The sequence below is a fragment of the Pinus tabuliformis genome, chromosome 8 (assembly GCF_031772625.1).
Source record: "Pinus tabuliformis cultivar Carrire ecotype Pingquan chromosome 8, CPIR1, whole genome shotgun sequence".
Classification (NCBI taxonomy): domain Eukaryota; kingdom Viridiplantae; phylum Streptophyta; class Pinopsida; order Pinales; family Pinaceae; genus Pinus; species Pinus tabuliformis.
The window spans coordinates 889,311,960-889,326,014 of NC_142294.1; the positions used below are offsets into that span (position 1 = coordinate 889,311,960).

Sequence of the window (14,055 nt, forward strand, 5' to 3'; positions counted from 1 at the left end):
TAATGTTAATTAAAAAATGAATTTCTTGATTATGAGATTAAACAATTGGGTGAAACTCTATTGATTCACAATCTTTACATCGAGTGCAATTTTTTGAACTAAACATAAAAGACAAGGGCTCTGTAAGATTTGATTCTCCACCCTCATAATGTAGAATTACAAATAACAAAATACCTCAACTTACATTGTAATAGCTAACAATATTCACAAGAATAAAAACCATACATAATTTTTTATATAATATTACACTATGTATTTGTAACATAAGTCCATTAATGTATTGAGAAAAAGTCCAATCGATGAGTTGCCTTTAATTAATTGCCTTAAAACATACCAGGTTCTTTGAATGCCCTCCGCTCATGTGCAATCTAATGCCCAAGGTTCAGTACATTGATTCTTACAGTTACCACACTCAGCATAGTACTTAGCAAATGCGAAACTTGATGAAAATTTATAATCTCTACAACCATGCAAGGGTAAGGTTAATGTATAATGTTAATTTGATGTTTGTGATGCTCTGAATCCCGAGGTCATTAATTTTATTAAGGGTGGTAGGAGGATTTGTTGTCATACATCGCTTGTATTTACCACAGTTGTACGCCTTCCAAACCCTTCTGCACAGATGGAGGTTTCTCCCAACATCGATGGTCGAGATCCCGATCCAATAGATGAGCTGCGACTAGGGGCAAAGAGGTCAACACCTACCTCCTCCATCTGGCAGCTCACGACATTCGCACAATGGTTTTCCTGTGGAGAGGTTTTGCAAGTCAAGGGTTTTCTAAGGTGAGGGTTGAATGGCTAATCCACCAAATATGACACAATTTTTGGCATTCACTGAACTAGAATTTCATTTCTTCCAGGTCAAGCATGAGTTTGACAGTCTCACTGGTCGTTTTCGCTTTCTGAGGGAGCGTTCTGGTTGCGACGATGATTCTACTCCTTCCTCTGCAACGCATGTGTCCACAGTTCAAACCAGGCTCTGCTTCGATGGAGCTTTTGGCACAGGTAAGGGTGGTGTCATACCCCAGTAGGTTTGGCTACGTTGAAAGAATTTTTCCCACACTTACCCTTGTTAAATTCTTTGGCTGACAGAGTTCCTCGAGGTTTTATTGCTTTCAAGGCTTCTTATACAGGTAGGTTTCTTTTCCCCCCTTCCCCCTGTCTAAACAATTGTTGAGTATTTTCAGTTCAATGATTTGGTTTAACTCTCAACAACTCTCTCTTGTAGGTATCTGAGACCCCCTCACTGCGCATTCTTTGCATTTATGAATTCTACCAGCAATGAACCCACCAGTATCTCATGCTTGTTTCAAGTTTTTCTCCTTACATGGGCTTGCAATTTGGTTTTGAATCAAATTTTATTGTTCATTGAATCCGACCACAAAGGCCACGACCTCTACCAGTTCTCTAGCGGCAAGGGATGTAGGGTTCCACACTAGGGTTTCATTTCATGTCTTTTGGACTTCAAAACTATATTAATTTTTGATGTTTGTACATGGAAGGAGTAACTTCTTGAATTCGTTTGTGGATTATTATCCATTCTGTGTTTTAATGTATGATTCGAATATTGTGACTACGCAATTGATGCGGAAAGACTCATACAAAGTTTATATTTATTAATGTTTTGTTGTTGTACAACGAATGTAGTTCATAGTCATGTATATATTTAGGTCTATGAATCTCGTTATTGGACAATGCATATTGCCCGACTCCACTCAAAGATTTATTTTCCTTTAAGTTTGTTCTAGGGCTCTATCTCGTCTTACGATTTATGTTTGTATAAAACTTAGATATGAGGGTTTGCGTACTCTACAAGCAATGAACTTGATTCTTTTAGTGCACTCTTGTATTCTCTGTATGAGATGGCTTAAGCTTTTGTTGACGGTTTGGTCATAGTATTTTCTTAGCAAAGGCTACAGGGCCTTAGAGTAATTCCATGCTTGGGAGTGTCATGAAACTAATGCCTTTTGCAGTTATGCTAGAACCTAGATGCTTACTATTTTTCTTTTTTCTGAAAATGTTTGTACAGTTGATGATGCAAGTTTTATTATTCTTTACATCAGTTCATAAATCCTGCAGCAATAAACTATGATTATACATATTATGCAATGTACCAATTCCTTAATATCTTTCTACATACCTATAGAATGGAACTTCATCATTCATAACCTGAGTTATTTTAGCATATACAAATTTGCATTTGGACATTACATAATAACAACTCAGTAATTCTTAACCACAGAACTGTATACTGGAATGAAGTAAAACTTAATAAACTAAATCATACTTATCTATTTTCCCTCAGCTAAACAACCTCAGACTTTTTTGGAAGATCTCTCCACCCAACCTCGAGTCTGGCAATGACGTCTAGACTCTCCCTCGAGCTCTTCCTCCTTCAGACAATATTTATAAGGTCTGTATTTAGTCTGTGTATCTGAAGCGTTAGGGCTGACTGTTCAACATCAAGTCACATACCCTCATAACTTTTCTCCAGATCTCCCATTGGTTTATTTCACCCAGCTCAAGGAGTTTCTGATGGTAGCACTCTGCCTTTTGAGCAATCTATTCATTTTCCTCTCTTTAATTCTCCAACACCCTAGGCCTTCCTCGAATTCTCCTTTTGAGGAAATAGGTGAGTAACCACCTTAACTATCTCAAGAGGTTAACAATTGTTTTTAGTTCTTCAAAATACTTTAATTCTTATTATGCATTATTTGTAAATTGTTCTTGCCAACTCATCCATAGTTCTTTAATGTTCTGATCGAACATATGATGACAAAATCATAACAATAAGTAAAAAAGTAAAATAAGGTAAGTTTCCATATAACGTGGGGTGTTACGTCTCCCCCCCCCCCTTATGAGGAACACCATCCCTAGTGTTCTCTTTGGTTTAGGAAAATAGTGCAGGATAAGCTTTCCGCATGAAATCCTCTTCTTCCTAGGTGGCTTCTTCCGAGCCAAAGTGCTTCCACTACACTTTAACCTGAGTGATGCCTCGTTCCCGCAAGGTTTTTTCTCTCCGTTTGAGAATACGAAGAGTTTTTGCTAGAAATTCTCCTTCTGGGTTTGACCTGCACATTTTCACAGACTTCCATCAGAAATTTAATTTATAAAAAAAATTATACACTAATTATTTCATTAACTGATTTACCTACACATTTTCCCAATTAATTATATGTTGAGGATTGTACACATATTTTTTTAACAAGGAGACATGGAAAACATTGTGAACTCGGATATGGCTTGGTAACGCGAGCTTATATGCTACAGGCCCAATCCGTTCCAATATTTGAAAAGGACTACAATACTGGCGTGCTAACTTAGTACAACCCCTCCACTGCAAGGTGCGTTTCCTTGGCTTGACTCGTAAATACATGTGATCTCCCACCTGGAATTCTCTATAGGTTCTCCTTTTGTCCGCATAAACTTTTTGTCTGTCTTGGGCGGCTTTTAAGTTCTGACGAATCTTTTTAACCGTTTGCTCCATCTCAGCTAGCATATCAGGACCCAATGTTAGTCTATTGACAGGATTGTTCCAATCTATGGGTACCCTACACCTTCTTCCATACAATGCTTCGAAGGGACTCATTCCCAATGACTTGTGGTGTCCGTTATTATAAGAAAACTCTACTAAGTGGAGGTAATCTTCCCACTTATGTGGTTGTTGCATCACAAACATTCTTAACATATCCTCTAAAACTTGATTAACCCGTTCAGTTTGACCATCCGTCTGAGGGTGGTAAGCAATACTGAATTGGATCCATGTGCTTAATCCAGAGAAACGGGTCTTCTAGAATGTGGATGAAAATTTTACATCCCTATCGGAGATCACCACCTTGGGTATTCTGTGCAATATAAAAATATCTGCAATTTCAGCAATCTTGTAAGTGAATTTTACCGGTATAAAATGAGAAGTTTTTCTTAGCTTATCAACCACCACCATAATTGAGTCATGTTGCTTCTTAGTTCGGGGAAAACCTGTGATAAAATCCAAAGTAATCACCTCCCATTTCCACTTAGGGATATGAAGTGGTTGCAGTAGTCTAGCAGGATGTTGATGTTCTGCCTTCACCAGCTGACATTCTAAACATTTAGCCAAATATTCAATAATATATTTTCTTAAACCTGGCCATAAATAACCTTTCTTGATAGTTGAAAGTAGTTTTTGGTATCCTGGGTGGGCAGCATATGGTTTCCTGTGAAATTCATTCAATAAAAATTGTTTAATAGAATTCTTATTAGGAATATAAATTCGATTTATAAAAGTTAACAGTTTATCTAGATTTATTCCATATTAAGATTTCTCCCCTTTATTCTAGGCATTGATTGCTTGCTTCCAAAGGAAGGTATATTACGGGTCCTTAAGAGTTTCCCCTTTAATAATATCAAGGAGATTTGACTTCACTTGGATGAATTGTGTTTCATAAATACAATGAAACTTTCTGCTTAAAGCATCAGCAACCCGATTTTCTTTTCCCTTAAGGTACCTTATTTCAAATTCAAAATCGCTTAAAAAAACTGTCCATCTGGCTTGACGGGAATTTAAAATGGATTGGTTAAAGAAATTTGTAAGGCTATTATGATTTGTTAACAACAGAAATTTCTTCCCCAGTAAGTACTATTGCCACATTTTTAGTGCATGCACTATTGCTGTTAATTGAAGATCATAAGAAAAGTATCACTGCTCATATTCCTTCAACTTGCGGGATTCATAAGCTATAACCTTTCCCTCTTGCATTAATACTCTGCCAACACCCTCCTTGCTAGTATTTGTGCATACAACAAAATATTTCTTCGGATCCTCCACCTTTAATACAGGTGCAGTAGTAAGTAGGTTTTTTAATTGCTCAAAGCTTTGTTGACATTCAACTGTCCACCAGAAATTCCTTCCCTTCTTTTGTAATGAAGTCATGGGGAAAGCAATTTTTGAAAATCCTTCAATGAACCGACAATAGTAACCAGCTAGGCCTAAGAAGGACCTAATATCAGCGACATTCTTCAGGGTGGCCCACTCCATAATGGTCTTAATCTTCTCCGAGTCTACCACTATACCTTCTGTTGATATGACATGACCGAGATATTGTATTTGACTTTTGTAAAAATCACACTTGTTGTACTTAGCGTACAGTTGATTGTCCCATAAGGTTTGCAATACAATTCTCAAATGCTTTTCATGTTCCACCTGATTCTTAGAGTAAATTAATATGTCATCAATGAAAATCAACACAAACTTATCTAAGTATGGCTGAAAAATACCATTCATCAGACTCATAAAAGTTGTCAGGGCATTCATAAGACCAAAAGGTAACACTATGAACTCATAATGACCATAACGAGTTCGAAAAGTAGTTTTACAAATGTATTCTTCCTTAATCCTTATTTGATGATACCCAAACCTTAAGTCGATCTTGGAGAACACACTTTCTCCCCGAACTTGATCGAATAAATTGTCAATTCAAGGTAAAGGGTATTTATTTTTGATAGTCAGTTTGTTCAACTAACGATAATCAATACATAATCTTAGAGTTTCATCCTTCTTTCGTATGAACAATATGGAGCTCCCCAGGGAGACACACTGGGGCGAATATATCCTTTATCAAGTAGCTCCTGCAGCTACATTTTGAGTTTTGTTAATTCGGGTATACTCATACGATATGGAGTTTTGGAAATAGGAGTTGCACCTGGAATCATCTCAATTGTAAAATCGATATCCTGCTTGGGTGTAACCCAGGTATGGATTCAGGAAACACATCAACAAAGTCTTGAATGACAGAAATATCTTCCAGAGAAGTCATCTTTCTCTTGGAATTTGTATATCCTACATGTACAGGATAAATTTGATAACCTTTCCTAATGCATTTTCCCAGCTAGTTAGAAGTAATAGGACGTAAGTTAATATTTTTCTTAATTCCTTGAATTTCCTTCCTCTGTCCCGATTCAGTGAGGTAACTAACAGATTTTCCCTTACAATCTACTAAGGACCAAGGTCCTCCCAACCAGTCCATCCCTATTAGTACATTGTATTATCCCAATGGGAGTATATTTAAATTAACATAAATCTGTTGTCCCGAAATATCCACAGGACAATGTTTTGTTTTTGCAACTACCCTTCGCTTTGCCCCTGTAGCTAATTGGACTAACCAAGGTTTTTGAAATTTATTGCTTTGCAGTTGGCATCCCTCTACAATCTTAGGACTAACATAGCTTAAGCTAGCACCCAGATCAAACAAAATAGAGACAGGTTGATTAGCGATCATACCTTCACACTCAATCATGGTGGGCTGGTATTCTTCTTGATGGTCGTCAAGTGCAACATTAATCTTGGGCATGCTCCTCGCCACCTCCCCAACCGTGGAGGCTTCTTGCATGTTCGAAAGTTGCTTTGTTCTTGCTCTATGCAGACAATTTTTGTAATAATGGGATTCTCCGCACCCCCAGCACTGCAAAGGTTGTTTTTGTTGTTGGTCATTAGCAGGCTTATTAACTCCCTCAGTTTGCCTACTTTCAGTAGATGTTGGGACCTTTGGTTGATTCTTTGCTGGAAATTTACTAAAGGTTCTTTGTTGCAAATTCCTTCCACCGACAATTTTTGTCTGTCTATTTGGGGGAAAATTTCTTCCCCTTCGGTTCAAACCTCCTTTCGAACCCTCACTTTTCTATTTCATTTGTTGGTAACAGATGCGGGCTTTTCGCACAACGTCATCCATCATTTTTGGATAATCAAATTCCATCTTCTCCTTCATGAAATTAGGTAGACTACTAATAAAACGTTGAATCTTGGCCTTTTCTTCCTGCATATATGGTACATACCATAGTAAAGAGGTAAACCATTTCACATATTCATTCATAGTTAAGGCTCCCAGCCTTAACTCATGTAATTCCTTCTCTTTTTCATCATAATAGCATTCCGTCAAATATTTATCTTTGAAATGATTATGAAATTCTTTCCCTGTGACCTACTCTTCGTCAATTTTCCTTACATTTTTTATTTCTTCCCACCACAGGGTGGCCTTAATTCTTAGTTGATAAACTGCCAGCTGCACTTTTGGTTTATCATTATAGTAATATACCTAGAAATATTTATTCATATCTATTAACCAAGCTTCCACCACTTCCTCTAATTCACCTTCAAAAATTGGGGGTTTTATATTTTTAAATTCCCCTTGTAATTCAACTTTCTGTATTTATTTTCGCTGATCAAAAACATTATCAAAATGTCCTTCATCCTCCTCATGCCTTTCCTCTAACTCAGCATTATATTCCCCTTGATGGATAGTGGAACTTTTCTCTCTGTTACCAGCACTGGGGTCTGGCCCACGTTGATTTTGTCAATCGAACAGGCTTTTTAGAATTCTCTCTTGTTCTTGTTGTAATCTCTCATTATCCATCCTCAAGTTAGTCATCTCATCACGTAACTATTGAACGGTTTCGAGTAGGGCAGCATTGGCCTGACGAGATTCTTCTCCCAACTGTATCCACATATCAGGGTTGGCCCCTACATATGTCGCACCTGACTGGTTTGGTGGTCTGGAACCCCTTTGCATTCTGTTCTTGTGGCTCCCTGCCTTTCTTCTCTCTCTTTGTCTTTATCTCTGTGTTCAATCATTCACACCCAGTTCCACTTAGTTTTTTTTTAATGTATATTATATTTGTATATATCCCAGAAGCCTCAGTGTCGTAAACCGTCTATGATACCACTTGTAACATCCAACCATATTCACAAGGATAAAAACCGTACATAATTTTTATATATATAATATTACACTGCATAAAATAATATAACACTATGTATTTGTAAGATAAGTCCATTGATGTATTGAGAAAAGATCCAATCGGTGAGTTGCCTTTAATTAATTGCCTTAAATCATACCAGGTTCTTTGAATGTCCTCCACTCATGTGCAATTTAATGCACAAGGTTTAGTACATTGATTCTTACAGTTACCACACTCAGCGTAGTACTTAGAAAATGTGAAACTTCATGAAAATTTTTAATCTCTATAACCATGCAAGGGTAAGGTTAACATATAATGTTTAATTTGTTGTTTCTGATGCTCTCAATCTTGGGGTCATTAATTTTATTAAGGGCGGCAGGAAGATTTGTTATCATACATCGCTTGTATTTACCATAGTTGTACGCCTTCTAGACCCTTCTGCACAAATGGAGGTTCTCCCACCGTCGATGGTCGAGATCCCGATCCAATGAATGAGCCGCAACCAGGGGGGAAGAGGTAACTGCCTACCTCCTCCGTCAGGTAGCTCACAACATTCACACAACGGTTTTCCTGTGGAGAGGTTCTGCAAGTCGAGTGTTTGCTAAGGTCAGGGTTTGAATGGCTATTCCATCCAATGTGTCTCGATTTCTGGGATTCACTGAACCGACATTTCATTTCTTCCAGGTCGAGCATGGGTTTGACAGTCTCACTGGTCGTTTTCGCTTTTTGAGGGAGCGTTCTGGTTGCGAAGATGATTCTACTCCTCCCTCTGCAACACTTGCATCCACAGTGCAAACCAAGCTCTGCTTTGCTGGAGGTTTCGGCACAGGTAAGGGTGGTGTCATACCCTAACAAGTTTGGCTATATTGAAATAATTTTTCCCATACTTACCCTTGTTAAATTCTTGGATGATAGATTTCCTTAAGGTTTTCTTGCTTTCAAGGCTTCTTATACAAGTAGGTTTATTTTCCCCTCTTCCCCTGTCTAAACAATTTTTGAGGATTTTCAGTTTAGTGATTTGGTTTAACTCTCGACCACTATCTCTTGCAGGTATCTGAGACCCCCTCACTACGCATTCTTTGCATTTATGAATTCTGTCGGTAATGAACCCACCAATATCTCATTCTTTTTTCAGGTTGGTCTCCTTACATGGGCCTACAGTTCGATTTTGAATCATAGTTTATTGTTCGGTGAATCTAGCCACGGAGGCCACAACTTTGCCCCGTCTTACGATTTATGTTTGTATAAAACTCAGATATCAGGGTTTGTGTACTCTACGAGCAATGAACTTGATTCTTTTGGTGCACTCTTGTATTTTCAGTATGAGATGGCTTAGCTTTTGTTGATTGTTTGGTCTAAGTATTTTCTTAGTAAAGGCTACAGGGCCTTAGAGTAATTCCATGCTTGGGAAACTGATGCATTTTGCAGTTATGATAAAACCTAGATGCTTACTGTTTCTCTCTTTTCTGAAATGTTTGTACAGTTGATGAGGGAAGTTTTATTATTCTCTACATCATTTTATAAATTATGTGGCAATAAACTATGATTTTACATATTATGCAATGTACCAATTCCTTAATATTCTTATACATACCTATAGAATGGAATTTCATCATTCATAACTTGAGTTATTTTAGCATATACAGACTTGCATTTGGTTATCACATAATAACAACTTTGTAGTTCTTAACCACAAAATTTTATTCTGGGACGAAGTAAAACTTAATAAACTAAATCATACTTAACTAAACAACCTCAGACTTTTCCAGAAGATCTCTCCACCCAACCTCGAGTCTGGCAATGACGTCCAGACTCTTCCCCGATCTCTTCCTCCTCCAAACAATATTTATAAGGTTTGTCTTTAATTTGGGTATCTTGAAGCGTCAGGACTGACTGTCCAACATCAAGTCACATACCCTCATAACTTCTCTCTAGATCTCCCACTGGTTTATTTCACCTAGCTCAAGGAGTTTCATATGGCAACACTCTGCGTTTTTTACCAATATATTCTGTTTCCTCTCTTTAATTCTCCTGTCCCCTAGGCCTTCCTCGAATTCTCCTTTTGAGGAAATAGGTGAGTAACCACCTTAACTGTCTCAGGAGGTTAACAACTGTTTTCAGTTCTTGAAAATACTTTAATTCTTATTATGCATTATTTGTAAATTGTTTTGGCCAACTCAACCATAGTTCTTTAATGTTCTTATCGAACATATGATGACAAAATCATAACAGTAAGTAAAAGTAGTATGTAAAACAGTAAAGTAAGTTAAGTGTCCATATAAGGTGGGGTGTTACATACGTAAAATTTGCAATATTTGTTTAATTAGTTAATATAACTAGTTAGTTAATTAACACGTTTAATTAACTAAACATATAGGAAGGTTAATGCCAATAATTTCCATAAATTGATTTGAATCATTAAGCTAAGTGGTAGTGAATGCTAATTATACAACCTTATTATTCTGACAATCAATTTTGCAATGAATTTCAATTAGCTCCACCGCTGACAAAAAATTAGATGAAATTCTAACAAAGTTGACATTATAGTATTTTGTTTTATTTTTGTTTATTATTAATTTAATTTATTTATTTGCATTTCTATTGGTTAAGAGCAATTGGGCCTTATTGTGCAATCATTATACTTTTCTCCCAAACAACAATCATCCAAAATATGTCTGTTGTTGGTTACAATCTCCACGCGCGTCTGATCTTTTACTTGTTCAAGTTGCATATCAGTCATTCATTCGAAGGCATCAATGCTTCTATGGTTCGATCACAAGCGTACTCAACGACGTGCGTTTGGTGAATGCATGGTTTTCTAATGGGTGGCACAACTCTGAGAGCCAACATGGGTCCCAAAACTTTGTTGGAGGTTCTCTCCATGGTAAATACAAGAATGGTAGTAGTATGAGTTTATTGTTACAGAAACTCTCACATCATAAAACTATTTTGATGGGACTTTAGATCTGAAAACTTTGATTAAAGTATTTTAGGCGTAGTTTTTTTAAAGGGTTTAATTAGTTATATTTTTGGTCATTTTTTGCCTAATTATATTAATAGGCATGTTTATTTTGGAATATTTGGAATAAATTTTTTAAAATTTTAATTTAATTATCAATAAGTGTTAGATGAATAGTAAAGATGTAATTTCATCAAATATTTTAGAATATTTTTAAATAGTATACACAAATGAAATATTGTGATTTATTTCCAAAGTAGTTATGTCTTTTAATTAAATTGATTAATTTAAAAAATTTCATATCATATTAAATGAGTTATGGTTTTTTGGGAAACTTTTATGAAAAAACGTCCACATTAAAGGAGACACACTATTCAAATTACTTGTCATCATCTAGGTTGCCAGATAGAGTCCATATGAAATAAAGTTACAATTTAGTTAATTTTATGATTTTTTTTTAATTTTAACAATTTGAGATGTATTATGAATTGTTTTGATGTTTATCATGAATTAATGCTTATTGAAATTTACCAATCATTTAATTTATATAATTGTGTTAGTCATTAATTCAATTCAAATATTATATTTTGATGATATTTCAACTTTTCTCAAATAATTAATGAAAAAAATCCCCACATTAAACCAAACACACCACTCAAATTACTTGTGACCATATGATATCCTGATAGAGTCATATGAAATAAAGGAAACTCAATTAGTTTGTTTTTTTTTTTCCTTTCTCTTTTATTTAATTATCTTAATTAATCTTTTAATAAATTTTCATTATTAAATATTTAACTTGTTTGTGAGTGATTATATGGATCATTATGTGAGATTCAAGAGTATAAATAGAGTTTCTCAACTTAACCTCAAACCTCCTCAAACAACGGTTCTCCATAGTGAATTCCAATGGTAATGCTGGATTTCAATTAGTTTGGTTGTTGACCAAAAATTAAACGAAATTCAACAAAGTTAACATTATAATATTTTGTTTTATTTTTCTTTAATTTAATTTGTTTATTTTTATTTCTATTGGTTAAGAGAAATCGGGTTTTATTAGGCAATCATTGTACTTTTCACCCATAGTCAGAAAATTCAATGAAGATTGTACGAGCATATCTATTTTGAAATTCCACAAATACATCAAATTCCACCCATGTCACGGGGGCATAACTCTATTCATTGTGCTCACATCAATGGATCATATCTGTAACTAAATTTTCAATAACCTACACTTGTTGCATTACATATAGGATTTGATTTAAGATATGTAAAAGTTTCATACTTAGATTTGAATTCGTCAAAATTCTTTTGATGGTCGTTGTGAACACTACCCTGCTTTTAGTTTTAATTATGATTATAAGAATAAAATTTTAATTATGATTATAAGGATGAAGGTGAGGACTAAAAAAACAAAACCAAGTAAAAAACCATCAGTACCTTGTTATAGTTCAATTGTTTTGGACCCTCTCAATGAAGAACAACCTCAGATCTATGACCCACTCAAATCATTCAAATCAAATCAGTAAAACATGGGCATATCTCGTTTACCGATGTATTCCAAATTTCCTACTATCGCTCAACCCACAATACTCTCCCAGCAAAAAAATGAATGGACACGATTTCCTGGTGGAAATAATTGGTTTAGGTTGGTCATCCCATTAACATACAAGATGTTCATGACAACTTTACCTCAAAAATGGAACATCAATCTTTGCTTGCCTATTCAGTTTTATATTTCACTTCATAAATTCAATGTATGCAAAGCATATTGATAAAGGTATTAAACTTTGATTTTATTTATTTTTAAATAATGACAATTACAATTTCATTATATAATTGTTATAATTTATATTTTATAAATAATAATTAGAAATTAATAATAACTATTTTCAATATTAAATTGGCAATTAAATTTTAATAAATTATTGTTATTATTATTATTATTATTTTTGAATTTGTCTACTCCTATATTGATACAATTTTTTTTTTACATAGAGGCAGCGGCCTCGAGAAGTCTTGCCCAGAGAGGCGGCATATTCACATTACAAAGCTGAACACTGACCAAAAAGACTTGCTGTTGATTGACCAGAAAAGCTACTAGGACCAAGACCATGACTAGTGCACAGAAACAGAATATACCATTGTCAAAACTGTAGACTGACCAGAGGTAATTCAAGGACCAAAACGGATTTTCTGGGCTCATACATATAAACAGGGAAGCGCTACCCAGTTCAAAACTGTAATCTGATCCATTAAGCAACTGTAACCGTAACTTTGAGCAACAGGGAACCAAAAACCAAAGAACGCAGACCTGTTTAAGCTTCATGAGTGGTGGAAGGCGACTCTTCAACAATATGACACCCATAATTGTCGGGGTCATCATCCTCAGAGGGATGGCCCTCTTTGCCTGAAGAACCACCGCCAGTAGGGACACTCGAACCAGCTTGAGTTTGCATTTCCTAGGTAGCAATACCACTAGGATCCTTAAACTGAGAAGTGGCAGGCAAATCTTCCACCCTCGTCTCTGTAGTCACGCCTATAGTTGCGGCCACCAGACCAGCAGTACCCTCACGTAGCTCAATGGTGACTGAAGTGATGGAGTGATTGCTGAGAGTGCAGGGGAATTGAAAACGAGTAGTGTGAGAGAGAGAATTGTGAGAGCTCGTTGCTATGTTATGTTGCCCTCGACCTTGTCCACGACCGCTCCTGGTAACGGGGTAGCAATCAGAGCAGAAGCCCGAGGAGTAAGATGAGCAGTTCGAGGTAGAGGAGGAGGGCTAGCGGATAACACATCCACGGGAACTTCCCCTCTTGCAGCCCATTCTTTGGCGCAATTTAGGAATGATGAAAAGAGCAGGAGGAGCTGAATAGGCAACAAAACTGTGAAGGCAGAGGGAGATTGAAAGGGGCCTGGCTTCAACACGTAGAGGAGCACTGAGAATGACGGAGGACAAGCGACAATTGAAATTGCAGGAAGGACTCTGTAAAACATGAAATCCCTACTGTGAATCAACACCGCAATCCTGAGCGCAACGATTCCCTGGTCTGGTCCGAGAGAAGGGCTCTGCGGCAACGAGGGAGCAATACACTCGCAGGGGAGGAGCATTGAGGAATTGAAGGGGCGCCATAACAGAAGAACAGGAAGGCTGGTAAGGAAGGACGCGTTGCATTAACGCAGCATTGAAGGTATTTGCAGAGAACATAAAGGCTGGCAATGCGCGAGGCCAGATGGCAGTGGTAATAAGCCACGCGCCAACCCACCAAGTTGCCCTCGTACAGAGCTCAGTACTACACACCCGCATCCGGGGAAATTTTAATAAATTATTAAATAAATTGGTTAAACATAATTGAATAGAACTTCTTATTATCGAAAAAAAAAA

At 36.4% G+C, this 14,055-nt stretch overlaps 1 protein-coding gene across 1 annotated transcript; it reads left to right on the forward strand.

Moving 5' to 3' along the window:
- The first annotated feature begins 594 nt into the window (after positions 1-594).
- On the forward strand, positions 595-8,771 carry LOC149238400 (uncharacterized). The gene is made up of 5 exons (XM_089369550.1): positions 595-783; positions 861-1,005; positions 1,093-1,133; positions 8,398-8,542; positions 8,764-8,771. The coding sequence occupies exons 1-5, from the start codon at positions 739-741 to the stop codon at positions 8,769-8,771; spliced, it is 384 nt and encodes a 127-aa protein (XP_089225676.1). The 5' UTR covers positions 595-738.
- Positions 8,772-14,055: the final 5,284 nt, after the last annotated feature.

What these genes read in the sequence shown, in the direction of transcription:
- LOC149238400 (XM_089369550.1), top strand. Translation starts at nt 739, where the DNA reads ATGGTTTTCCTGTGGAGAGGTTTTGCAAGTCAAGGGTTTTCTAAG. An exon ending in CGATGGAGCTTTTGGCACAG is followed by an intron (nt 1,006 to 1,092) that starts GTAAGGGTGGTG and finishes TTTGGCTGACAG; the next exon opens with AGTTCCTCGAGGTTTTATTG. An exon ending in TTTCAAGGCTTCTTATACAG is followed by an intron (nt 1,134 to 8,397) that starts GTAGGTTTCTTT and finishes CATTTCTTCCAG; the next exon opens with GTCGAGCATGGGTTTGACAG.